Source organism: Cebidichthys violaceus, unplaced genomic scaffold (genome assembly GCF_023349555.1).
Source record: "Cebidichthys violaceus isolate CVI_PGR_0920_01 unplaced genomic scaffold, fCebVio1.0.p SCAF_2, whole genome shotgun sequence".
In the NCBI taxonomy this organism is placed as follows: Eukaryota; Metazoa; Chordata; class Actinopteri; order Perciformes; family Stichaeidae; genus Cebidichthys; species Cebidichthys violaceus.
The window spans coordinates 9,797,306-9,825,121 of NW_027176372.1; the positions used below are offsets into that span (position 1 = coordinate 9,797,306).

A 27,816-nucleotide genomic window follows, 5' to 3' on the forward strand; every position below is an offset into this window, starting at 1 on the left:
TGATTTTCAAGACTGGTTTCCACCATAGACTGTCAATAGGAACGTCTATATCGTCTATTTTACTCTAAATGGGACCACAATTTAAAGATGGACATCATGCTGTATTGAAGATGACCAGCGAGGCCATACACTCATGTTCACAATGTTTACTGAGGTAATAAATCTTGGTAGAAGTAGCTAATTTTCCCATAAACTTCCATACCTTTTTCCAACCAGAGGAGTCGCCCCCTGATGGCTATTTAAAAAACAAATCTAAACTTAAGGCACTTCTGCATTGGCTTCACTTTTCAGAACCGTGGGTTTCCGCCTGTTTCCACTAGTCTAGACTTTATAGAAGGAGAGAGGCAGGTTTTGAAGTCCCTGCTCCATGCTCCACCCCTGGTGTTCCTGTTTTCCAGGTCTTTGTCCCCGGAACTTGCACTCATTCCTGGGTGTCCACTAGGGTTTTCTGCTCGCATCTGGATCCCAGTTCGACCAGCGTACAGTCCAGCGTCCTGTCCTGCAGAAAACCACGGCCTCAAGTTTGGAAAAGAGAGCGAGAAAATAAAGGAAAGGAAGCAGAAAAAGGAGCCACTTTCCACCGTCTCACTCTCCTCCCGTGGTTTAAACTGTCGTCGAAGTCGTGAAGCAGCAGTGTGCAGATTCTTGCCTGCAGTTGAAGAAAAAAAAAACTTTTTCCATGTTTTAAAACTATAGTTTTGTTTCTTTTTTTTCGTGTTTTTCTCTATTGAGTCTGGAACTCGACATTTAGAGAACACACCAGTGCTTTTAAACGGACGACGTTTGAGTTATTTTCGGTGTGTTTTTTTTCTCCTCCCTCCACAGTTGTTTCAGCCTCAGAGCTGTGAATGAAGTATCTGTTGAGCTGAAGCGGCTCCATGAGGAAACTTCGGCGTGGGAGTCGCTGAAACTTTGTGATAGGCTACACACACCTGAGCGACTTTATATATATATTATATATATATTTTTTTAATCCTTTTTTTGTGCTGGTAACTTTGTAGCTTCTTGTTGTTACTGCCGCACCATGAAGCTTGTGTCGGTGCTGTGTGTAGTCAGCACGCTGGTCGTGTTGTCTGTGTCCATGACTGCGGAGCAAAAGTTGAAAAACTGCAACGACGTCCGTGCCGCGTACAGCTCCAAAGGCTTCAACGTCAACGATGTCCCCAACAAAGGAGTCAACGGTGAGTTATTTTAGTTGTTATATTTTTTTGGCTTTTTAAAACCTTAAAATACTGTAGTCCGGAGCATGTGGTTCCCAAAGTGGGGGCCGGGGACCCCCCGTGGGTCCTGGAGAAGTCCCCCGGTGGTCCTTAGGCTAATGAGAACTTTTCTTTTTTCTTTTTTTTAAAGCTAGCAGCGTTAGCATAATGCATAATGCGGGCCTGGGTAAAGGTCTTAATGCAGTACCATTGTTATCGTCTCAAATACAGTGGAGACAGTTGGCTGTTTAAAGTCATAACTCTTTAAAAAAATAGTTTTCTCCAGATGGTTTTCTTGTTGACCAAATCTTATAAAAAAAAAAAATGCCATAAAGTTCAGGAGTCAGCGACATGAACAAGTAGAGAACAGTTAAACTGTCACTCGTGTACATGGACAGTTTGTGCTTCTGTCAACGTCTATATGGAAACATGGTTAATCATGCAGACATGAGGCCTTTTCTCTTTTTTTCATGTGTTAAAACTTACAGTACATTGTGAAGTTGTGTGTGTGTGGGGGGCAGTGAAACATTTGTGGGACGCATTCTTCAGGCTGAAAAGTGCTCCACTGTTTAAATATAGTCCTCATTTAGGAAATACTTGTAGGTAATTCATAACAATAAAGAGGTATAATCAACACAGGGCTGAAAGAAGCCAGGCCTGTGTTTATTTCCAGGCTTCCTCAGCAGAGACTCCTATGGTTGTGAAGTGCAGGCAGCCTGCAGTGAGTCAGTAAACAAGTCCTGTGCTTTTTGAACAAGGCGTTTGACACCCCCCCCCCCCCCCCCACCTCTCTCTCTCCCTCTCCCTCTCTCCCCAGGTTAGTAGATTTTGTGGTTTTCACATTTTCTGTGTAGGCACACGTTGTACTTCTACATTTGCCTCTAGTCTACACGACAGGATGTTATGCACCAATGGTTTAATAAATAAAGGAGCTGCTGTGTTGCTATAGATAGACAGACAAAGAGGTGAGAAGGCAAATCAATTCAGCTAATCACGAGTTAAACCCAAGTGATGGAAACTTACGGGGGGGGTCACAGTGAAGACTTGAAGGGGAGACAGGGGAAGGGGGTTGGGGGCTTGAAATTCCACTGTGCTCTGCATACTTTAAATCCCTTCCTTTTCTCATTTCCTTTTCATTTATACGGTGGCTAAAATGAATATGTGCGCATATATTCGAAACCTCTACGTTCCGTCCGGTTTGGTTGCCAGTTTTGCAGCGGCTTCACCTTGTCATTTGTTTAAAATGACAGAAGTAGGTCGTCCACGTATGGCCGCTGTCATGTTTTCCTCCTTTTCTTTAAAAGTAATGTCCCAGTGCAGGTTTATCTCAGTGGACTTAATAATTAACTTTTTCTCCTCAGTCTTTCCCACGTTCATATTTTTTTTCAGCTTTTGGCCAAAGTGTTCACAGCGTAATTTCTTCTTGACAAGGGTGACCAATTTGTATGTGTCCTCTTTATTGTACCAATGTCCTTTTATTAGTTTACTTTGCATAGTAAGAGGATGTTCACACTGTCTTTTTTTTTTTTTTCTGTTGACAATGGCTCATTACAATTTGAGTCGGACGTAACTGTCAAAGGAGCCGAGGACTTATTTTTTCTCCCCCCAGCATTTCACACGAGTCTATAGGACCTTTTGTTTTCTGCCTGTATGTCTTTGTGATGCTAAACGTCATTGAGAGTACCCCAACATGTCTGCGTTGGTCGGACTTAATTGTCTTGCATCTCTGGGTTTTTGAAAGACGGATGTGTATGAAGGCAGTTTATATTGTGCAGGTTTCTGTGCTCCATACACGTGCCTTTTCCTTTTACAATAGATTCCCGGTGTATGTCTGGGCCTTAGGCCGGGCCGACCTCAGTGAGCAGCTCTTTGTCGTCGGAGGAGACTGAGATAATTGATCCATAGAAAGCAAAATGGTCTACTGTCATTAAAGAGAGCCGAGGGTCTCCAGAAAGCAGAAGAACGTACACACGGAAGCCCCGCGCTCTCGAAACTGCTCCGTGTTGCTGGGGAGAAATGGCTCCAGATGTGCAGTCTGATTGAACTCCAGTCGTGTTTGTCAGAGCATCACTTCTCCATTTTGTGATGGGTCAAACTCCAAACATTGATTCCCTTCTTCTTATAACACAGTCTGTGTTTAAATTGTACCGGATATGAAGTCGCAGAACATTAATTACCTCCAGAGTTTTAGCTTCAACAGTTAATAATCAAAGATCGGAGAAGTTAGTTCCACTTCTAACATCTGCAGAAGTTGAAAGACTGAATACAGGATGCACAAGTGGCAGGGAATTAATGTTGCTCCACACGAGACTCTTGGTTGCGATGTGAACATCTCTACCAAAATAATGGGCCCTTCTGACGTGAATCATAACTGTGCAGACTTCTGCTGCCGAGAAGACATACTTTGAAAATTACACAGTATCTTTGCCAGTTGTCACGGGGGGGAACTTTTTTGACGTGTTTACCTCCTTTGATACGCGCATCATAACTCAGACTGGTGGAATATGAGTGTTATTGGAGGCCCAGGATTCAACCCTCGCCTCTCAGAACCACAGACATCTTGTGTTATTGTTGGCAGCGCGGAGATAAGAATGTTTGTTGCCATTCATATTACCGAAGGACTCGGCCACAGCCAGATTTGAGATTCAATAAAGATTTTTAATGCAGTAAAAAGTCAAATGGAAACCCTGATTGCTTTCGCACAGGCCAAATTGAGTGATGCAGAGGAACGGCGGGCTCAGTTGGCGAATTCCTTGTCGATCCCATGGTATCAATCTTTTACTGCTCATGTGGAAGCGGTTCAAGAACTCATTCCCCAAGTTTCTTGTCTGCTGCAGGATGATTTGTTTAGGGCCTGTGGTTGAATACCTCACCTAAATGGGTAATAAATGGAGCTCGCAGCACTAATGATGACACATAAATAATGTCGGTAATTATACGGAATGTAAACGGTGGTTTTACTCTCTGAACTTATCTGCTAATAGTAGCTGGTGATTATTTTTCCTAACAGTTATATTTGATACTGTGATAAATGCTTAAAGGTGTGTGTGTGTGTGTGTGTGTGTGTCCCCTCCCCGAATACAGAGCAGTTAACACTGACCAGATCGGTGTCTGCCATGTCAGAGGCTACAGGACGCTGCGCTTCCAGCCTCTCTTCTTTTGGTTGCAGCCCTTCAAGCAAAAATCTGTTTTGGTTTACTCTGGCTGTTGGGCCTGATGTCATGCTTCAGGTATGGAACAATGGCACGGATCAAAGAGAAGAGGGTCGTTTTACCCCCCCCCCCCCCCCCCCCGGCTCGTAATCAGTTCAGCGCAATATGGCTGAAACTCAAAGCGTGCATGACCTCAGTGCGTTGGCCTCTCGGCGAGACGTTCCTTCCCTCCTCGGCCGGTACCGTAAAGTTTTTTGGGGAAATAACAGCTTGTGTTATTGCAGCGACATTCGGGCAGATAAGATAAGAGCGAGGGAACTGGAGCACGCTCGGTCTGCAGGAGCGTTTATAGCTCAAAGACCAATATTTGAGTGGCTCTGTGGGCTGGTATTTTAACGCCTGTAATAATTAACTAATAAACCAGCAGCCAAGTGTCTGAGCCACTCTCAAGGTCAACCCCATAAAACTCCAACGGCCCTCTTTGTTTTATGTGAAACACTTTGCAGGTCTTATCATTAAGGATCGCTACAGCGCTGCGCTTAGTGATTAGCTTTAATTTCCTCTCATTTTAAAAATTGCCTCGGGAAGATTACAGAATAACTGTCTCTGTAATAGTTGTTGCATTCCCAAACGGAAAAATAAAAAACACGCAAAGCAGCTTAGAGGAACCCAATTGTAAGCTTTTCATAATTAGTGCATTGTGTTTGTAATTATTTACACTATCTGTTGTAAGCATACGGCTCCCTCCTGTTCCTGCAGTCTGCGAGGTCAAGAGTCCAAAACCAGTCTGTTAGTTAGCTGAACATGCAGACAGAGAGGAGTTTATGTGGTCGCTGGGATTGAACGACGCTTTAACGGTCAAGTAAAGTGATGTTTTCCTAGAGAAGCACAGTGACACTGAGGAGCCTTGTGTAGTCGCATCTAGTCGAGATGTCGAGATCTATCTTTGCAAACAGGCGATATAAAGTAGGAGTATTATATATGGCAAAAGAAGTATAAGGTGTGTAAAGTGTGTGTAAAGTCATTTTTAAAAAACCTGTGTCGAAACACAAATCTTGAAAATCCCCAAATCTGAACTGGGAAATGCTCCTTTTCCTCTTCCTCAATTAGTACATGAAAGATGTTTCGAGCCCAAACTGGTTTCTTGCCACATAGAACGGGATCAAAAAGATTCAGGTGTGTCATTGAATAATTCGTCTTAGTTCCACCCACAGGCGTGGTCACAGCCAACGGTGGATCTACAAAAGCAGGCCTGATTGACGAGCAGCCGAACTATCCACGAGATGAGGTTTAGAACCTTTATTTAGAACCATTACAGCAGCACATGGTGGTGAGGAGTTAAACGTGTGAACATGTACTTTATAAGTCATAGGAATGGCTCCGTGGTTAATTTGAGTCAAAATTAAAAAGTTTGTCTTGTTCCAAAAGGACTGAGTTGTACAAACATTAATGTGTGTGTGTGTGTGTGTGTGTGTGTGTGTGTGTGTGTGTGTGTGTGTGTTAGATTAAAAAAAGCACCCTGCATTAAAGCCAAAGCATGCACTGTAATCGCTGATAACATTACTGAGTGAAGGGAAGTACTTCTTACCTTCAGACCATTGAAGCGCTTACTTTCACTTGCCTTTTTTTCTTCTAGATGTTCAAATGAAAGTCTTTCTGTGGTTTCACTTCATCATCATCAGTAGAATCTAAAATAGCAAAACACATTCATCTCAGCCTTCATTGCTGACTTTCGTTCTTGTTTTGCCTGCATCTGCTTTACAAGAATAAGGGCAGAGCTCCTGGACTGTGATGCACGTCATATTTTTAATTCAAAGGGCAGGACATATTATTCTGATTGATGTTGCCACATTTCATAGTTCCAGGAAACTGGAAGGCTGGTCAACGGATGCATAGTGAGCCTCTGGTGGTGTCCCTGGAGATCCGTTAACAGCAGTGATAATGTGGTGGTTCCTGTTGCTCTGGGCCCCGTGTGTGCGGGACGTCCCTTCCCTAGCTGTTTGTCGAGCCTTCAGGATAATTGAGTTTAGGTATCATGAGGTGGAGGTGTTGTGTACCGGGGGGTGGGGGGCAGCTAAACGTGCCTGCCAGCTCTGCGGTAACTCGCCCGCTCTTATCAACCTTCTGCAATCGCGGCGTAGCAGCTCTGAGATCAGGGGAGCTCTCGGTGTCTCTTTCTGCTCTGCCTGCCACCGCTGCCTCGTCGTCGGCTTATCACAGCATTCTTTATTTAAAGAATGGTACTCACACTACCTTGTGTTGTTGTTGCATGGATCCATTCTGCACCCCGTTCTGGTGCTCTTCTGTAACGTGAAGGAATGTGGAATCTTAAGTTAACCTCTTAAACTCATTTAGTATGCTCCAAGTGTAGCATCAATTCAATAGCGGTGTGTGCGTGTGTCGACTGAGCGTCCGTAATTCCATCTCTCTGCATCCTTTGCCCCCCCCCCCCCCCCCCCCCCCTATAATGGCCAAGTGAGCGACAGATCAGTGGGGGGTGGATGCTGTGTGTGGGAACAATTGAGCACCCCTCTTTTAGGCCGGCCTGCCTCCACCACCCCCCCACCCCCTTCTCACCACATTCCACACCGGACCACCAAGACCCGCACACAGGCAGCCCCGGAGCTGGGAACACACGGCAACAAAGAGCAAGCCGGAGAGACAGACCGAGGCACGCAGAGAAAGAGGGGAGGGGAGGGGAGGAGGGTTTGACTGACAGGAAAGAGTTTTGTACCGGAGCAAGTTTAACAGTGTATCTGGGAGAAATGGTGGGCCAGGCAGGAGCCGTGTGTGTGTGTGTGTGTGTGTGTGTGTGTGTGTGTGTGTGTGTGTGTGTGTGTGTGTGTGTGTGTGTGTGTGTGTGTGTGTGTGTGTGTGTGTGTGTGTGTGTGTGTGTGTGTGTGTGTGTGACACAGGCTTAGGGAATCTGGGGAGGTAACTGGAAGCATGCATGCGCTGTGACTCATCGTGGCCCAGTCATACAGGCATGTACATACAGCCTATGAGCACCCGGGTCTGCCTGACACAATACGAGGTTTTAACTGAAGGGCCCCACAGCACATTTTTTTTGGGCTCGAGTGGCCGCAGTTAAACTCAACGGTATCGTTTTGGAGGATGTGTGCGTGTCCTCGTCTGACACTGGCTGTGAGAAATCCTGATCTGGCTCTGTGGTGTGCCGTACTTTGAGTGGGGGGCGGCGACCCCCTGAAACTCCTTGTTAACACGTCCTGTTTGCTCGCTGTTACCCGCCGTCCCCGTCCAGACTGACATATCGGTTCATTTTCATCTCCCCGCGCTCAGTCTTCAGCAGCTTCTCTGGGAGGTTGAGTTTCATGCCCGATCTTTGCTTTCTCCGTCATCCCTGGGTGATCTCCTCTCTCTTTCACCATCGCCGGTGGTTTGCTGGTATCCTGCTCCCGTGCTCCTTTAAGCCCATCTACCTCTCCTGTCTAGTGTCTGCTTTTTACATTTTGTCATTCACTTTCAGATGATGCACATGCCAAAACTAGACCAGGTCTCTTGTGAACACACTACTTTGCTATCAGTTCTAAATGTTAATGAGGCAGTAATAACACGTCTTTACCTCTAATACCAAGTACAGAAGAGCATTTGACTTCCCCATAACTTTATATAGGATGAAATGCCACATGCAACATGAAAATATTTCAAATCTAGCTCTCATACACAGTGTTTGATGAGGTGACGTTAGTATATCAGTGACTTTTATCACACATACTGTTCCCCATCTCCCACCTCACCCTCTCTCCATCGTTCAGCTCCTCTTGCTGCTAAAGTCCCTTTTGTCCAGTCGATGCTTGGTGGAGTACTTTTTATTTTTTTTGTTCCTCTGATATTGAATGCCGCCTTGGTGCTGGTGTCACTCAGCTGTGAGGAGTGTGGCCAAAGGGGTCCGCGGACTCTGATCCCAAACTGCAAGGGTGGAGCGTGAAGCCCCCTCGCCCGACACCATGACGGCTCCGCTCACTCGCTGAAGCCATCTAACCGCGTAACTGGCTGGCGGCCGCGATGTAGGTGTAACTCAACCAAGGTTTATTGATTTCCCCGCGAAGCCACAGCGGGATGGATGTCCGCGTTGATAGTCGTGATCATCATTAGGATTTGTGTGCCTCGCCAAAGGCCCGTGTGGTTAGGGAGAGCGGTGAGGGAGCGGAGCCAGGGACTTGCCTGGGTGTTTGGGCTGGAACCCCAGAGCTGGGTGCTGGCCAGCCGAGCTGTAATCCCTGCTAATTACTCCCAAGGCCTCCATCAAGAATCCCACTGATGAGGAAGTCACTCACACTTAGCTCATTTCTCCAAACTGCAGCTAGCTTAATAGTTTTCCTAATATTTGCTCGCTCTCGTTTATTTTCATATAAATTGTATTATTTGAGATCAAACCCCCCCCCCCCCCCCCCCCCCCCCCCTTTTTTTTCTTTCTTCAATACTTTTTAAAAATATTTTTCTTCTGTTAAAGAAAAACAAGCAAAGGCAGATCTTTGGCTGCTTCACACAGCTCTGTGATTTTGACTGATGAGTTGATGATATGTGTTAGAAGCAGGTCATCAGAAGTCAAATTTGAAACATGAAGAAAACAATGGCAGACGTCCTGCTGGCTGAGGGCCGATAAGGGAGGGAGGGGGAAAAAGAACCCACACATGAAAGCATCAAATAGTTTGTTAAATGAGAGCTCCAAAAAGCAGCAAATTTGGTTAGTGTGTTTTGAGAGCGCCTTTTTTCTTTTCTCTTTTTTTGCTGGCAGAAAGAAAAAATGCAGTTATGTGGGAGTCATCTCGCCAATATTGTACATCATAGGAATGGCAAGCAACTTTGATTTATCGACACATTCAGCGCACACCATACGGAGCGGACTGAGCATCCATGACTGAGGCCCATTAGACCATTGTACCACTAGGTTTAGACTTTCCAGGCCCTTTGACGGTCTGCGATGAGTGGTTCTCTTCCCACCGCCTCCGCGGGTGTCCAGTTTCGTAAGGCCCAACAGGTATATCAGAATCTTTGTTGCCCTTTTGCAGCTTTGAGCTTCCAGAAACCTGATCTTGTACCTGACCTCATTCTGCCTGGGGGGGCTTCGTCGGGGCCCCCGTCCTGCCTCAACATCTGGTGGACTTCAGCTGCTTTTGGATGTCTGTTATAAACATTGTCAAAGAGCTCCCTGTCCTTAAGAGGGGTTCGCCGGCTTTTTACCGGCAGCGATGAAATGTATTGTTTGTGTGTCAAGTCCTTTTAAAGGCTCTCGTATGTTTCAATATAGCTGGATTTTTTTTTAATTCTTTTTTTATGTGGAGATGGAGGATAGGGTGTCGGGGTTTTGTTTTTTTGAAACTTGCCGGCGCTTATGGCTCTGGAGCAGTGTATGAAGCGCACCTCAGAGAGGACCCATTTGTACACTCAACAGTAGTCCGTTTCTCCCACAGCACGACGGTGTTTGTGCAGGGTCCCATGGTAAAGCACTTGGCCTTAAGCAAAGATTTAATTTTTTTTATTTTTTTCCAATCTTCTGCTTTAAAATGTGTTTTCATTTGTGTGCCATGAGTCAGTGGAAAAGACGGGGGGCTGATGTAGAGGGACAAGCCAGGAAGGTCTTTTGTGTCTCTTCCCCCCCTTTCTTCTCCTCTTGATAATCACGCTGTGCTGTAACTTGTCCTCTCGGTTTGTCTGCAAAACCTCCGCCTGTCTCTGCAAATCTTAAACACAACACAGTCTCGCTCTCTCTTTCACTCACTCACATTTCCTTGCTCGCACGAAACACACACACACACACACACACACACACACACACACACACACACACACACACACACACAGAGCAGGCGAAAGGTGGAATCTGTAGTAAAAGCATCAAACACTGGAGCTCTGCGGCTCATCAAAAGGCACATAACCTTAAAGACATACGTGGAGAGGGTGGAAGATTAGACCAGCTGTTGAATCACTGCCGTGAATCACCTCTGATAGGTCCTGTTTAGAAAAGATTCCAAGTTGAGTGATGGTATGAAAGAAAGATTTTTTGTTCCTGTTGTATTTCCTTTGTGTCTGAATCTATAGCCCATATATTTGATGTATGTCAGAACCATCTGGCTGAACGGCAAAGCTTGCACAGGTCCGAATGGCAGTCGAGCCAATTGCCAGTAGTTGCCGTGTTTACCAGAAGAAAGTCAAAAAAAGTTGCTGAAAGTTTGTGTGGAGCGAGTTATGAAAGTGGCTCAAATTCAATCACCTCCGGGAAAAACAGGCCACTTCTGTTTGAAGTAGGAATTCCTCGAATCTAACATGAATCATGGCCTCCAGCTTTCTCATAGTTCCAGACGGAGCCTGCACAAGTGTTGAGTGTGACCTTTTATTTTTACGATCCCATTTCTTCGCTGTGCTTTGCGTACTTCTTGACCTCTTGCAGACCTCAGTACTTGTTTTAGGCCAAATGTGTACCGTCAAGTAAGAAAACCGTGTTGTACTGTGTACCAAGATGCTTAATGCCCACTTTAGCTTGTGGCATTTCTGACTGAATTACCACCCTGTTCTGGCCTCTCCTCTCATCTAATGGCTTGTTTTCTCACTTTAACTCTGACCTTTGATATGCTTTCATTAAATATTCTCTCCAGAATAGTGTTTTGTCTTCATTATGTAGGTGGTGAGCTGTAGCTCTGTGGGCTTTTTGGCTAACACATGAACCTTGCCCTTCACATGAGTGTTACTCATGTCAAGTGTTACACAACTTGTCAACAAAGCAGAATAAAGTTCTGCAGCTGAGGGTTATTAGGTGCACCTATACTTATGAAGGTAATAAAATAATAACGCAGAGGCTCTGGAGTCTGAACCAAGACGGCAAACTCTTCATCCCTAGCAACGTGTCAACGGCAGCGCTGTACAGCTTCACTCTCTCTGTTCTTACCTTTCACAATAAAAGCCCTAGGCTATACACTGCATCAGCCCTTACCAGAGGGAGCTTAAATTCACTTGGAGCATTTCACGATAAGGCAACTCGACAAAATAGCTGAATGTTTAACCTTTTATAAGCAGCAGTGTGATATGTGAAGGTGGAGAGATGTGACCATGTAAAGAACTGATCTAAATGAATAAAAAACAGGGGAAAAAAATTCCATTACTTTTCCCGTTGTTTTAGGCTTTTGCCGCGGTATCAGTTCTGGTATCAAGATATTTCGGCAGGTGTAATATCCACCTATTGCTATCAAGAGACTTCATGGAAATAGTTTCACGTCTCCTACACAAGAGGTCAGAGTCGAACACAGTCCACCAGATTGTTCTTTGACCGCGAGAGGTTTGTGTGGCAGGTGAACTTTTGAGCGCTGCCCCAGCAGTTGGAATTTGGTTCCTGACTTGTTAACCGTACTCGGGGAGGTGCTGGAGCCAGTTGAAACCCTGACAAAGCAGTGACCTGGGAAGTGGTGTCGGCAGGGAGCTTTTGTGTGGGGAGACAAAGCCGGAGATGCAGGGCCGGGACGGGAGAGGGAAACAGACAGAGCGAGAGGCCGGGGCAATGTTGTGGAATCTCCCCAGGGGCTTCTGGGTAAATGTTCATGGATGACAGCGTTTTGGAATGTTCACAAATGGAGAGTTTTAATTGGCCAGAGGCCCAGACTGGTTTAGTAATCAGAAATGGACTCTGGTGGCCGAGGGCTCAGGTTTACAGATCCCAGTGTGGGCTTTGTATGTGGGATTGTGTGCCTTTTTAGAAAATAATTCACAATCCAAATGCGGAGGATTTAGCACGGACAAACATTTTAATGTGACAATTTCTCCCTCTGAATGACAAACGGCCTATTTCAAGTTGTTCTGTAGCAGCGGAGTACGATGAGACACGGAGATCGTAATGAGCCTCGTGCAGCAGCAGACGTAACTTTCTCTCTCATCACAGTCATGCCGTGTGACAAGTACATTTTGGCAGTTTGGTGTTTTGACAGCTGTATTGCGGAGGAGATTTAAATCCCTGATTTATTCAAGGAAACATCATTTTGCTAAGACATTATCCAAAGCCCTGTGGCTGGCAGCTGAGAACATTCACTCCAGAGAGTACTCCCCTAAACCAAAACTTCCTGCCTCATAAATGGATGCTGAGCATTGTTCTAAGTGGAGTAAATCTCGCACATGACTGACGTTTCCCGAGCTCACCACCACCGAGAGGCTTCCTCCCGTTGTTTATGGACGTTAACGAGGGTCTAGGCCATTGTTCTTTTGAGTTAACCTCTTAACACTTCACTGTTTGATGCTGAGTCGTGGGTCGAATCAGCATCGGTGTCATGACTCATCATGTGAGGCAGGGATGCTGTCTGGTCAGCTGACTACAAGCTGAGTGACAAACTACTGTATCAAAGCTGCATGATGAATACTAACAGATTCAAAAGCATTTTTATTAGTTAAGATTTAGGTTAGATTCAAGTTTGTTGTCATTGGACACAGTCAGAATGCAAAGTACAGAATTGCTCAAAGATGAATGAATGTGCAAAATGAACAATAAGCAGATGTGTAGTGATAATAAGAAGGAATGTAACTGGATACTATCTGTACACTACAATCTGTGTTTAGTATACAGTATGTATTGAGTCACACACAGGCCTATCTTACTGTTCAGCTGTGTCTTTTGTTTTATGGGACTCAGCTGCTCTCTATCACTGTACTGTTGTACATAACGTCAACCTTGTGATTTATTGAACTTCAATGTTCAGTGTGCATTAGATGAGCACGGGGATCCTCATGGGGGAAACTATGCTGCTGCAGCCGCAATAGAATACAGCAAGTGGGCTCCAAAACTTACCAACAAATACAGCATGCAACAATGAGTCCAATTGGCAGCACCAGAACAAACTGAGGCAGGCACTTTTTTTATTGAGGCAAACATGCAGATGTTCTGGTCGCAATTTTCAAACAAGCCCTGTAAAAGAGTTTACTGCTTAACTTAAAATGTTTAAAGCCGTCGCCCACTTTGGTTACATCCTTTACAGGCTTTACGCTGGTTATGAGAGTGGTGTAATGTCTGAGTCATGGGTCAGCTGGAGCTCCACGATAGAACACTGGTGCCACTCCCAGCGAGGTGTGTGTGTGTGTGTGTGTGTGTGTGTGTGTGTGTGTGTGTGTGTGTGTGTGTGTGTGTGTGTGTGTGTGTGTGTGTGTGTGTGTGTGTGTGTGTGTGTGTGTTGTGGAGTACACCGCAGACGTGGCACCTGGCATCTCTGAGGGACAGAGCTGGTTATCAGACTCTGTGATTAATGCCTCAGAGATGGAGAAAGTAACATTCATTACTCTGTCAATCCACTGCTGTAACAGCTTCACCCGTCTGTCCTTTAGCTTTCCACTTCAGTTCTGCTCGGACACACTGAGCAGCAGTCAAGTGAAACGCGTTGGAGCAAAGAAATGGGGTTGGCGTCGTTACCAACCATTTCTAATACTAGTCGGACTCAAAAGTCCCATGCAAGCACATTCCAGGTATTACTGGTTTTGCCAAAAGTGCTGTAAACTTGTCATGACTCTATTTTTGTTAGAGGCTGACGTGTAGACACAGAGAGGTGGAAGCATCGCCCTGCCCTGATTATCTCCATATGACCAGTCCGGTCTCTAATGATGGTTTCCGCTTACAGCATAATGTCGTTGAACCTTTTCCCCCTTTAGCGGTTTGTTCTGCCGTAGCTCAGTTATATTTATATATTTATCCTGGCTTCTAAATGTATTTTTATGTTACGGTCAGTGGTTTTGCTCTCTATTACACGGTTTGGACATTCTCACTTTTCATTGTGAAATTCCACATAATGCCGTATAACAAATTTTTTATTTTTGACTCCGCAGAACATTTAGTTTGATTTCTACTTGAGAAATCTGAAAAGTTGACCTCTTAGTAACTATTTGAATGCACTCACTGCTGTTAAGTAATGATTAGGTTGACATCACTCGAAAATAAAATCTGAAAGGGAAAGGCGATCGAGACCCACTCTCCTCCCTCCTTAGTCCTGCTGGCATAATGCCTTTGAGCAAGAGTCTGCGGTTGTACGGAGCAGCAGCCAGACGTGAATGTGTGGATGTTTGTAAACCCCCCCCCCCCCCCAGCACCTCCTCCAGGTTGTAAATAACACGGAGCTCTTAGTCAGCTTGCCTAGTTAAAGGTCTTCTTGTAACATGGGGGGAAATATCATATTGTACAAGAGCACTTCTCCTCACTGTAAACTGTGAAAAGTCTGTTCAAGAACAGGACACTGGTGGCTCAGAGACTGTATTTTCCTCCCTTTAAAGTTTGACTTTTGCACATTTTATTTTTTACAGCACTAGGCTGCTCTCATGCGGGAGATTCCCCTTGCTAAACCCAGCCCCAATTATGCCGTGAAAACATTTATTCCATCGTTGAATAGATGTGTGGGTTTAATTCCAAAATCATCCGTCCTTCTGAACAAAACGCTGCCTTTTCCAAGGCCATTGCTGAACGCTGATGAAAGCGAAACATTTTGAGACTTTTGCTGTAAAATGACTTCATTTGATTCGTTTATTGAGGGGACTAAGTCGTCAGAATAGTTTGACACATTGAATTGCTCGATGAGAAACTAATTGGAAAAGCTTCTCCGAAATGGATGAATGGCATTTTTGCTCGACTAATGTGTAAAGAAATTCTAAAAAATAAATTAAAAAAAAGAATCCAAATAGCAGCCTTAACTGTAGAGTCCTTGCAGATGAAAGGGAGAACAAAAAGAAAGTGGTGATTTGACAACATGCTGCAACAGGAAAGAATTTAAGAATGGAATGACTTTTTGCTTTGACGGCGAATGCTGTGATTTTGGAAATGAAATGCGCAGCCTTTTAATCACTCTTTTCATCTGCGGCTTCGCGTCAGGCCAACTGTACTCATAAGACACTACGCACGTAAGTCAAACTTAAAAAGCAGCATCATAGGCTCCTCAAAAGGCCGCGGGATGAGCTCATGTGATTGTGTATGATGGGATGGGACGCAAAACAGAAAGTTATCCAACAAATGGCACTAAACCAATCCCATAACCCCCCCCCCCCCCCCTGGATAATTACACCCTAGACAGAGGTGAGAAGCAAGAGGAGAATGTTATGGCTGCAGGGCGCGCACATTTACAACAGTCTGTGAGTAATGCTCAGTAGACTGGCAACGCTCTCCTTTACATGTTACAGCAGAGAGCATAATATTCCCATTAATAGTCCACCTCTGTATCTATAAGTGTTGCTTTGCATACTTCACAATGCTGAGTGTGTTTGGGGCTGGATTTTATACGCCGGACATTTGGAGATCAATCAGACCGACTTGGAATATGTTCACACGTTTTTCTTTTCTCTTCCTGCATTGAAATGAAATCGCCCCAGTATTCACCGTCTCCAATTACCTGCATTCCGCTGGGATTGAATTAGTATGTACATAGACTATGAGCAGCATACAGTTTATCACTTCATTATTTACAAATAAAGCCGGAAAGCTCGGCGGTTCGGATTCAGTCGCAGACCACCAGGCTCCAATTAGTGACAGACGTGGGCGAATGGTTGGTGACATGCGGTACCCCCGTGGCCTCCTCGGCTCCCTGAGCAGATTCAGTGACGTCCCGAGTTCACAAGGGTACAGAAATAATCCTTGGGGGGACTTTTATGACTTTGGATTGGAGCCATATGTTAAGGTTTTCCGTTTATATTTTTTGCATGTGTTTGCGACTATTTTGGCTCTTAATTGCCGGTATGTGTGTTGGTGGTGTTATTATTGGAGTGATTGGGGGCTGAGTTACTGTGTGTTGTGGATGTGCTGGCTGGCGGACGGGGGGGGGGTCAGAGGACAGGACCTCTCTCAGAGGAGGGGCTGTTAACCCCTGACCTCACTGGTTAAGCCTGCAGGGGTGGTGTGTGTGTGTGTGTGCGTGTGTGCGCGTGCAAGGGGGGGGACACCCTGAGGTCCGTCTGGTTCAGGGGCACATGATGGCAGGCAGAGGGGGCGGTGAGGTGTCTAATCTGGTTTTTGTCTGTGAGGCGTTTTCCCCTCCCCCACCATCCTTCCTCTGAGAACAGAGTTTGAGAGGCAGGACAATGTCAGAGGGAAGTGACTTATTTTATGAGCCATTTAAAAAGGGGATGGTGGTCTCCCCACAAAGGGAAGGCAGGGAGGCGGCGGGGAGCTGATGAATGCCATGACACACAGTCACATGTTTGTTTACAAGATGCTGCTCTCTTGTTTTGACCACCATAAATGGCAGTTTTCCTCTCCTGAACGACACTTGAACAGGGCTCTGTCTCTGCGTCTTGTTGCATCTTAAAAGTGCTCGGCAAGCTGGAGGGGTGAGAGCCCCCCCCACCACCACCACCACAAGGAGCTCCGTACGGCAACCGAGAGCCAGTTCAGCCGTCACACAAAGACTATTCACGGTGGAGAAATGACTGACGCACTGACCGGGCTCATTGTGAAATAGTGAGGCGGTAACGCGTCACGCACAGTCCGGCGTGATGTGGAGTTTTATAGGATCGAACTGTTCCCGTTAACTATTCGCTCCCTTGTGTTCCAGCAGGCCGGTTTTTTTTTTCCAGCCGGTGGTTTGAGAAATTGGCTGCCAAGATGTTTTCACAAAGTATGCATTAGCTAAGAATCTTCAGTTTTCAGAGACTTAATCCTTTGAGCTAACAATGTGACATTTGTGCAGACATTCCTGTGAAATATTGACCATCTCACTTTTATTTGTGTACTTTGGTAACTGGGGCTATTTTCCATGTGGATATAGCCCTTTTGATTGTACGCCTGTGCTGTGGGCAAGCAGGGGGCCCCGCTGGAGGAGAGACTGGATGGCTGTCTCACCTAAAAGTCGTGTGTGTGTGTGTGTGTGTGTGTGTGTGTGTGTGTGTGTGTGTGTGTGTGTGTGTGTGTGTGTGTGTGTGTGTGTGTGTGTGTGTGTGTGTGTGTGTGTGTGTGTGTGTGTTCGCTCGCCTCCAATCATGCCTGTACAAAGAGCCATGTGTTGAGCAGTGATGTGATGTGTGAATATGTTTGGGTAGGGGCTGCCAACTGTGCCTGGGTATGTGTGAGTGTGTGTATATGCATATAGGAGGGGGGGTCGGGTGGACTGGGTGTGGGTTGGAGAGAGAGGGATGAGTTTTGGGGAGAGGACTGCGAGAGAAGGAGTGACTTGAGGCTTATTTGGACTTGATCCCAGACGGAGGGGTCCAGTTTATGGCGCCAGGGTGCATCCCTCCCTCTGGTGCCCTGTTTACATGATTGTGTTGCTGTGAGTCACTTCTGACGCTGCAGTTTGATCATTCAACATTCAAGCTACTATTCTAAAGAAGCAAACACGTCGTTTTCTTCAGTTGAACTGTTCAGTGTGCTGAGGCACCCGTCAGACTCTTAAAGCTACAGGGAGCTTCATCTAAACATGTTTTTTTTTCTGTATCTATCTAAAGGTGTACATGTGTAAAGTAACAGTAGTCATCAAAGCAAGGTCCTGTTTTTCTAATCGAGGTGGAGGGGCGTTTGTATTACATGCACCAAAACAACGAAAACAACCTCAAGATGTCAGAGAGGAACAGATCCACATGGCTCAGGTTGTTATGGCGACATATTAAACAGTGAAGGTAACAGAAAAATGCCACGGTCGAATACTGACGACCAAACCAGAGGAACTGCAGCAACCGTAACCAAAAACCAGCAATAAAAAGTAATGGAATAGAGAGAATTCACGGTTAATGCTCACGAAGCTGGAAGTGATAAAAGGAAGTGAGCTTTACCAAATCCTCTCACCAATAGAACACATGCCCACGCTTGTAGTTCGGATGGAAGGTACTTCCTGCCTTTTTGTTGTCACTTGGAGAAAGTTGCTTGGATTTATTTATTTAACCAAACAATTCACAGAAGAAAATCAGGATGGAACAAATTAAAGAAAGAGCAGGAAGATATTCACGGTTATTGATAACAATCATAGGAGTTTCTAAACGCTGATGCATTTCAAGGTACACAACGCGTTTCACTGCACACACTATGTGGAAAGTCGGCACGATCTCTTAAGGCTCAATTAGTCCGGGATGAATAAATGCTGGAAAACATCTCAGGTGATCTTAAAGCTCCGGTCTGTGTGTGACATTAGCTGCTCTAGTAGCAGTAACCTGCGTCAGTGAGCACGACCTGGTGGGGAAAACCAAACAGGCCACTGGTTCCTAGATGCAGTGAAAGGATCCCTGTGTTCTCCCAAACTCCAACAGCCACGTTTAAAACAAAACATTATTGCAGCTGCGACTTTGCATTCGTCCTCCCCTGACCCTCCTTTTCTAATTGGATGTTAAACTCACTTTTGACAAAGTTTTCTGTTTTATCAAAGAGCGTATTTAGATATATCAGCGCAGTAAAAGCTCAGAGCAAGTTGGGTTGAGTTCATTCGGCTCGGTCCAAGAATGCAGATGTGTTTGAGAATGTTTAAACAGTTACAAGTTCTCTGTCTACGTGAGCATTTTCAGAACATTTGTCTGACTACGCTGAAGAAAAACACTTCACATCTTTCCTCTCTGGCATGCGAGGGACACTTAAGCCTTCAGCTTTACACTGTTTCCAGCAGGAGGTTCTCTGCTGTTTACAAAGTAAGCATTACAAAAAAGAGACAGCATCACTAATTCCACTATGGATCACGTGTCAGTCAGACATCTGAGGTCACATGGAAATCATAGAAAATCTGCTTAACGCAAAGCCAGAAAAAGAGAAGAAAACCCTTTACAAAAACATTTACCTGCCTCGATGTTCACATGGCTGGAGTCGGCCTTCTTACCAGCAAAGTGGGCGAAGAGCTAATCCTCTCCTCTTAAAAGTCTGTGTTTTAGAAGGACACAGCACTCAGAGAACGCTGCAGCACTGAACTATCAATCAGGACGGGGAAGTGCCAGGATAAGAGCAGCGCTCTATAAAGTGGCCGGCTAAAGACTGCTCTGGGCTGAGTGTTGCAATTAATCCACTTAAGTGCAGTTAAGGGGGTTTTCACAGCCAAGGTGCGTTTGATTTGGTGAGGGGGTGAAGTTGTTACTCAGTAGCGGAAAAGGTTTCATCCCGGACAAAAAACAAGGAATGGTGTTAATGATCGATACACTTGTGTGTTTCAAACAATTCAAATATCCACTAAAGTCAGCTCAGTTAATTGATAGCCTCGCACACGCTAACGGCCATTCTGCAGGTGTGAAGATTCTGAATGGATCTTAAAGTATCAATATCATTTAAATGGATTCACCTTTTAGAGGCCTACTGCTCGAAACAGGTTTGGTCTTGGTCTTCTTCTGTGTTTACGTGACTTGTGTTGACAGCTTCCTGTGTCTAATGTGTGTGTGTGTGTGTGTGTGTGTGTGTGTGTGTGTGTGTGTGTGTGTTCTCCTCGTCTCTTCCAGGAGCCCCGTTGAAAGTGTGTCCGCAGGGTTTCTCCTGCTGCACGCTGGAGATGGAGGAGAAGCTGAGCCAGCAGAGCCACACGGAGATCAAAGCTCCCGTCTCCAGGCTTAGCACCAACCTACAATCCACCTTCAGACAGCGGCACGACCACTTTGACAGTAAGCACACACACACACACACACACACACACACACACACACACACACACACACACACACACACACACACGAGCACGCCAGCCACTTTTCAGACTACATTGTGCCCCCGCTCCACGGCAGCACTGGCGTTTTTGACAGACGCTTCCACCTGCCAGTGCACTGCCCCGGGCGGAGACACTCAGTCTGTGTCCGTCGGCCCGTCCACCTGTCTCTCAACGTCTCAGCCCCCCCCCGCTGCTTTCCCTCTCTCTCCAGAGAGACGTGCACGCTTCCAGACGGACCACACACATCTTCAGATTTAGTCTTCTCTGTACTTCCTGTTCCTCTGTGTGTGTGTGTGTGTGTGTGTGTGTGTGTGTGTGTGTGTGTGTGTGCCTGTGTGCCTGTGTGCCTGTGTGCCTGTAAATATTGGGATCAGGTTTCCCCTTTCTGAGGGTGGGAGCTCATGGGAACATGTAACAGTGCTGAGTCACCGAGGGAGCGGGACAGCTTTGACTACCCTCAGCCAGCCGACCGTGTCACCGCTGCAGCTCTGCCGGAGAAGGAGAAGAAGATTGGCCGATAGACTTTCAAGTTTCTGAATACATTGGAATGTTGACGGTTATGTGCGTGGGTTTGATGAGTTTCTCTGTTTGTTTGTACACATGCGTGCCTGTGCGTATGCCAGTCAGATACCTTCAGATCTTATGTGTCCGTGAAAGGGGAGCGAGGAATAGTCTGTAACGAGTGTATTGCAGCCAGATGTGAACAGGAATGTGACGTGTCGGAATGCAGTGGCTGCTTGGGCTGTCCCACCCCTCTTTTCCTCCTCTCTTACTGCCCCTTTGTCCCCATCTCATGCCCCGCTCTCCCAAAAAACCTCCTCTCTTTTGCCCCTCAGACCTTCCTTTCTCTTTCAATCACACGCAATGTCTCGCTGTTCATCATGTTGGTCACTTTAATGTGCCTGTGCTTGTTTCTGACCTCCACGCTCTCCTCATGTCCCTGCTGCTTTCTCACACAATTCAACCTGGGATCGTCAGTTTACTGAAGACAAAGAAATCTGAAAATATTAGCATTTTTGTAGCAGAATCCAGTAAACTTAAATGGTTATTACATGGTTATTTGATATATATTTTCTGTCAATCCATTAAGAGAATAATAACTTTAGCTCTACATTTTGGTCAAATTATGTATCAGAAATACCAAATCTATGTAGATAATGTTTCTACATTGCCTATTTATTTAACTAGGTAACTCATTAAATTGGTCTTATACAGTTGCAACAAATTCAAACTTTCCTCCCTCTACCGTAGTACGTTCATGTTGTTCATGTTCTGAGAACGTAGCAGTACTTGTTGCAATAAGACGGAGAGAAAGAGGGCGATTTCCAGGTTGAATAACTACATTTCTTGTAGCTGCTTTGCATTTGGTCTGTTGAGGCTGCAGGCGGTGACGTTTTTACTGTCTGCACGTTTAAAAATGGATGTGTTCCTGCTGAGAGAGATGGCAAGACTAGAAAGGAGTTCTCGCTCTTTGATTTTGAGTAACTGATACTGGAAACACAGTTGACTTGACAATTTTATTTTACATAACCATAAAAAATAACCTCTCTGTCAAACTTCATTGTGGCTGTTGTAACTGGTTTACCCAGGTGTATATATGATGTTTCCTTTAAATACTGTTACTGTTTTCGGTCGGTCTTTCTTGTAAGATGTTAGTTGAGATGTTGTCGTAACACAAACATTACATCAGGCGAATCACGCAAAAGTTGTACAGAGACAATGGCTGTAGGGTCAGCTATCTGACCAAGAGGGCCCAGTCCTCGAGCTGACAGTGACCCCCCCCCCCCCCCCCCCCCCCCCTCCCAGGTTGCTGCTGTCTCTGGACTGTTAGATGTGGGATCTCTTTACAAAGGCCTGCTGTGCTCTCTTCCATCTGGGACATTAGACCGTCTCTCTCGCTGTATACGGTGACAGGTCTCGGGTTGCCCTCCTATTATTTCCTGTTGTCACGTCGAGACGCCCTGAAGGCGGCACTTCCCGCCGGTGAAACTGGCACAGGAAGTGAACCTTTTTGTATTTACTGTTACCGAGGAGGGCTGTCGTGATGACGACGATGCCGGCCTGTTGCAGTGATGGTGCATGTGTGCGTAAACACAGCTGCGACCGTACACAAAGACAGACACAACAACGTGCTGCTCACACACTAACAAACTCAGGAAGTGGTGTATGCGATTAGGCCGGCTCTCATCATGCGCCTGGAGCTAGGAGTCATGGACAATTAAGACCAGGGCCAGGAATAGTTCTCCCCTCTGTGTGTTTGTCCTGGCCTCAGTCTGTCTGTCCCACTGCACTGACCCCGTCCAGCAGAGCAAGCCTATGTCTGGGATTTAAGCACATGGATTAAGGCCCCTTCTCTCCAGACACACACACACACACACACACACGTACAACAAGAGGCATCCATCCGAATGCTCTGAAGTCCAACAGCAGGAGGGACAGAATCTCATCCCATAAGAAAAGGGAGAAGCGCAGGGACTAATTGGCACAAATAGGATGCAATTACTGCCTGGGCTGGGATTGGGAGGAGCAGAGTTTATAGGGACAGGGGTGGGGGGTAGGGGAAGAGGGAGCTCCTCTTAGAGGAGGAAGTGGGAGGGAAGGAGTGGGAGGAGAATCGGTCAGCTCCTCTGTTCCCATGATGGATCGGGCCGACAGATCATCGCTTATAATTTAGGGCCTTCTCTGCAACATGTGGAAATGATGACAGGGCGCTGGGAGGGAGAGAGGAGAGAGAGACGAGCGCTCGCCGAGGCAGGAGTTGTCCTTCTCCCTTACATTTTGCTACAGCGTACGCTCTCTCCCGGGTAACCTTTCACCCAGATTCCCTCAGACCATTGGCGGAGCGACAGGCACCATTTTTAATGGAAAAATCATGAGGGAGTTGTTCAGCTCCTCGGCCTGCTGGCAGACGGCTGCGTGTCATAAACTGTTTTTAATGACAATGCAAGATGCCTGTGTAATGCTGCTCATACTTAAGACCCCCAGCTTGGGCCAAAGAAGAGCCCCCCTTCCCCCGCTGCCACCACTCTCTCTCTCTCTCTCTCTCTCTCTCTCTCTCTCTCTCTCTTTCTCACACACACACACACACACACCCTGCACAGGCCGCTCTCTTTTTTTACCAGTGGGTTTGTCCAAACTCATTACAGGGTTTATCTGTTTAGCATACAGGCATTACCGCTCTAATAAACTGTAGAAAGGAACTGAGAAGTTTGGGGTTGTCTTCGTGCCTCCTCCTCCTCCTCACCTCCTCCGTCTCCTTTCACTGACTTTAAACTTGTGGCTACTATGACATTCCAGGGGTGGGGGTGGACCTTTTGTTTTAATCTCTGTCAATGGAGCGTGGAACTTGGTGCCCTCTCCCCTGGCTTTGTGTGTGTGTGTGTGTGTGTGTGTGTGTTGGATTGGGGGGGGGGGTAAAAGGAGGGGTTGCAGTGTTTCCGGTATCCTTGGCGACACAGTGGGGATTTGGAGTTAAAAAAGCCCTCAACTTAACCCGCCCCAAGCTGCCCTCACCCCTCCCCTACCTCATTTTTTCTTTTTAGTGTGTCAGGCTGAAGTGGAAGTGACAGCGCTACTTGTGTGTGTGTGTGTGTGTGTGTGTGTGTGTGTGTGTGTGTGTGTGTGTGTGTGTGTGTGTGTGTGTGTGTGTGGGGCAGGGAACGTTTAGTAACTCCCTCTGTGAGAGCATGGGAACTTTACATTTCAAAGCCAAGCAGAGGGCACCCAGAGAATCTGCAGTGGGACAGAGGTTTTGTGCGCACAGGGCATCGGGGGGGGGGGGGGGGGGAGTTGAGTGAAAGGGGGTGAGTGTATGCTTGCATGCACGCAAGACTGAAGGTGAAGCATTTTTCCGAGACTCTGAGGAATTCTCATTTTGTTCAGATTAAGAAAGTTGAGGGGGGGTTGAGGAGGGGGTGTCCGTGGGAGAGGGGGGCCTGGATTATTGGGGGTGGGGGAAAGCGGTGAGGGGGGTGTGTGATGGACATTCTTCAGGATGAAGTAGGTCATTGTTCCCTGTCTCTAGTGAAGAGAGCTCTCTGAAGGAACTGATGAAGTGAAAGCGGCGGAGGGAGGGAGATGCAGGGCTAGATGGGGGGGTACAGGTCCATATATGGGAGGGGAGGGGGGGGGGGGGGGGTCGCATTATTCAGTAATCCTATTGAAAATGCCTCTGAAGGACAGTCCAGGACAAGCCGGGAGAAAAGAAAGCAAATGGAATGTGACAACGGAAAAATGCCATTGATGGTGGTCAGTTTGAAGCGGCTTGATGTGGAGAGACGTCCCCGCTGAATGGCAAGTCTGCTGGTCCAGGAGCAGCGCCACTCCCATACTCAGACCCGTTCTGTTCAGCCTGACGGAGATGCTCCGGCTCCACCTTTCACCCCTCCTGCTTCACCCCTCTCAGCTCCTCATTTCCCAAACGTCCAGCTCGCCACAATACATTCCTTTTACCTTTCATCTGAGATTTTATGCTCAAACTGCTTCTGTTGAGAAGTGGAGAATGTCAGCGCACAGGTGAAGGGGGACAGCCATCGTTCTGATTTCAAATGTGGATGGCATCGTCCCGGGCACAGCTTCTGAAAGCCAAAAATCTGTTTAGTTTCCTAATTAATTTCCTGTGCCCAAACAAGCCAATTCATGAGCAGAAGTTATTAAATTACAGATCGATAAAATCTCAGTCTCTGTAAATGTCCCAAGCAATATGTTATCCATCATAGAATGCAATTTCCTTTGTCCCATCTTTAAAATCAATCCTGTAGACGGGCATGAAATGTTAACAATGTCAAATTGTTTGTTCTGGATCCCTGTCAGCCTCAGCATTTAGTCATCACACTAATCCCCCATCTCCCCCCCCCCCCCGCAGAGTTTTTCCGTGAGCTTTTGAAAAATGCAGAGGTCTCGCTGCACAACATGTTCGTGCGAACCTACGGGATGATGTACGTGCAGAACGCCGAACTGTTCAAGAACTTCTTCGAGGCCCTGACGCGGTACTACGTGTCCGGCAGCGGCGCCGTCAACCTGGACTCCATGCTGTCGGACTTCTGGGCCGACCTCCTGGAGAGGATGTTCCGGCTGGTCAACGTGCAGTACGAGTTCAGCGACGCCTATATGGACTGCGTCAGCCGGCACACGGAGCAGCTACAGCCCTTCGGCGACGTACCTCGCAAGCTCCGCGTCCAGCTGACGCGGGCCTTTGTCGCCACTCGCACCTTCATGCGCGGCCTGACGCTCATGCCGGAGGTGGTCAATAAAGTTTCCACGGTAAGTGAGAGGTGCTTGTGAAGCCTTGATTAAAAAAAACCAAAGACAGCTTTTTCCAGAAAGCTCTCTCCATCCCTCCCTTCTGTGATCATATCTTTCTTGTAAAAACTGTCTGCGCTCCGTTACAGCGTCTCTGATAACATAAGCCACGTTGACTGTTCTGGTGTAGCATGTTTTTCCACTGCAGCAAGTGATTCATTAATGATGAGTTTTTGGAGTTGGCTTATAAATTTAATGGTCATGCTTTTTTTTTTTTTTTTTTTTTTTGGATGAGTGTTCTGCTGTGGTGAAATAATAACTGCTGCTAACTGCCCCCCTCTGCCTCCTCCAGGTCAGTGCGTCTCCCAGCTGTGTGCGAGCGTCCATGAAGATGTTGTACTGTCCCTACTGCTCGGGCCAAGTGGCCCTGAAGCCCTGCCAGAACTACTGTCTGAATGTGTTGCGTGGGTGTCTGGCCAACCAGGCCGACCTGGACACCGAGTGGAACAACTTCCTCGGTAAGCGACCGTTGTGCGATCAAGGACGTCTTCTGCAGCCGTTATTAAACCGACCTGACCGAGAGTGTTTGATTTGGCAGCAAAGCATATTTGTTAAACTCCCTGCATCCATGTTCTTTTAAAACATGCCACTGCAGTGCTCACATTTCACCCTAAAAAAATCATTAAAGTTTGATCTAATCTAGTGTGACATGATGGGATTGGGGTAATTAGATGAAATATATATGCATATTTCTACAGTGTATTTTGTGGGTTTATTGCGCACCAGCAAGAACACATTTAACAAAGAGAGCACAGTGTTTACTGTAGAAAAATAAAGAAATTGTACAAACACGTCCCTCATTCTTTAGCATCTTGTATAAGTCGAGGCAGAGAGAGAGAGGGAGGGGTAGTGCAAGTTGTACATGTTGTGATGAATGCAGCTCCTGTGTTGTGTAAACACAGAGCCAGATCAGTTTCATTACGTTCAGGGCACATCCACCGTTCCCCTCGTTATATTTAATCTACACGACTCACGTGACAAGACACATTTCCTGGTTTCTATACCACCGTTGAATGCGTCCGTTCCTGACTGCTGACACTGCTACTGTCTGTGGAGGCGTCCGGTTTCTGCCGCCTCCTCGCTGTGCTGCAGCTTTACTCTGCCATAGTCTGAGGGCTCCAGGTTCACTGGTTCAACGTCTCCTCTTGGGCATGTGCTTCCCCCTAGTGGCACTTTCTTTGTAACATCAACCTTAAAAAAAACATCTGATTCCTCAATGATTCCATTTCTTGTTCTCTTGTTAATTTTACCTTCTGTTTTTCAGATGCCATGCTCAGTCTAGCAGATAGGCTCGAAGGTCCCTTTAATTTTGAGTCTGTCATGGATCCCATCGACGTGAAGATCTCAGATGCCATCATGAACATGCAGGAGAACAGCATGCAAGTGTCGCAGAAAGTCAGTATCATTTCACAGTATTTTAAATAAAGAAAGTCAAGAAAATGAAGAGCTCGGTTCCATTAAGTTCACTGGATACTTGTTCATTTCTGTCAGGTTTTCCAAGGATGTGGGCAGCCCAAACCAAGCATGGCCTTCCGTTCCACGCGCTCCATCAAAGATACACCCTTCAACGGACGCTTCCGCCCTTACAGTCCCGATGCTAGACCCACCACCGCTGCTGGGACTAGTTTAGATCGCTTGGTAAGGACGAGGAAAAAACCCAGAGCACAACCACACTCCTGCTGCTTTGCTTTAAGTCTTTGAGTCTGACGTTTTTTTGTTTGTTTTTCCAATGCAGACAAACGATGTGAAGAAGAAGCTGAAACATGCCAAAAAGTTCTGGTCCACGTTGCCAGAGACCGTTTGTGCAGGTGAGAGGATCGCACCCGGGGACGACTGCTGGAACGGAACCGCAAAAAGCAGGTAAGATGAACACACACACACACACACACACACACACACACACACACACACACACACACACACAATCTACATTTCACTGCTTTTAAAGTATCGTAAAATAATCCAACATCTTGGATATTGATTCTCACTCCACATAGGTACGAGTCAGTTGTCATTGGCAACGGCCTGGCCAATCAGGTGTCGAACCCTGACGTGGACGTGGACATAACGAAGCCAGACATTGTGATTCGCAGTCAGATTGCGGCTTTGAAGGAAATGACGAGCTGGCTCAAAGCTGCACACAGCGGCAATGACATCTCCATTGACAACGGTGAGGATGGTTGATGCTCTTTACGACTTTCTTCATGACATAATAATCAAGTTGAACACATCTGACCCTCGTGTCGTCTTATTTTTTATATTCTAGATGAGGATAGCAGTGGAGGGGAGGAGAGCGGCAGCGGCTGCGACTCTCCGCCCTGCGACACGGACATCTACTTCTCCACTCCGCCGAACCCCGACAAACCTGTCGTTGATCAGGTGGTGAAGAGCATACGTCCGTCAGACAGGGGTGTCGCCTCAAAGGGAAGCATGGTGCTGGCGCTCTGCGGGGTGGCCCTGGCCCTGCTCGCCCCCCACTTGAGATAAAACTGGCTGGGCAAGAAGAGGAAGAGAACGACCAGGAATGACGGAGCGAAGGAGAAAACTGTCAGAGACTTTAAAAAGACTGCCTTCAGGACCTTGGACTGTCCGCCA

The 27,816-nt window shown here is 46.6% G+C and overlaps 1 protein-coding gene across 1 annotated transcript; it reads left to right on the forward strand.

Annotated features, from left to right (window-relative positions):
- The first annotated feature begins 439 nt into the window (after window positions 1–439).
- gpc4 (glypican 4) lies at window positions 440–27,816 on the forward strand. The gene is made up of 9 exons (XM_068714300.1): window positions 440–1,181; window positions 19,718–19,876; window positions 24,785–25,182; window positions 25,514–25,679; window positions 26,486–26,616; window positions 26,713–26,859; window positions 26,957–27,081; window positions 27,219–27,391; window positions 27,488–27,816. The coding sequence occupies exons 1-9, from the start codon at window positions 1,025–1,027 to the stop codon at window positions 27,706–27,708; spliced, it is 1,677 nt and encodes a 558-aa protein (XP_068570401.1). The 5' UTR covers window positions 440–1,024; the 3' UTR covers window positions 27,709–27,816.

Coding starts and splice junctions, on each gene's coding strand:
- gpc4 (XM_068714300.1), top strand. CDS start 1,025: ATGAAGCTTGTGTCGGTGCTGTGTGTAGTCAGCACGCTGGTCGTGTTG. Junction 19,877..24,784: donor GCGGCACGACCACTTTGACA/GTAAGCACACAC, acceptor CCCCCCCCGCAG/AGTTTTTCCGTGAGCTTTTG. Junction 25,680..26,485: donor CGAGTGGAACAACTTCCTCG/GTAAGCGACCGT, acceptor TCTGTTTTTCAG/ATGCCATGCTCAGTCTAGCA.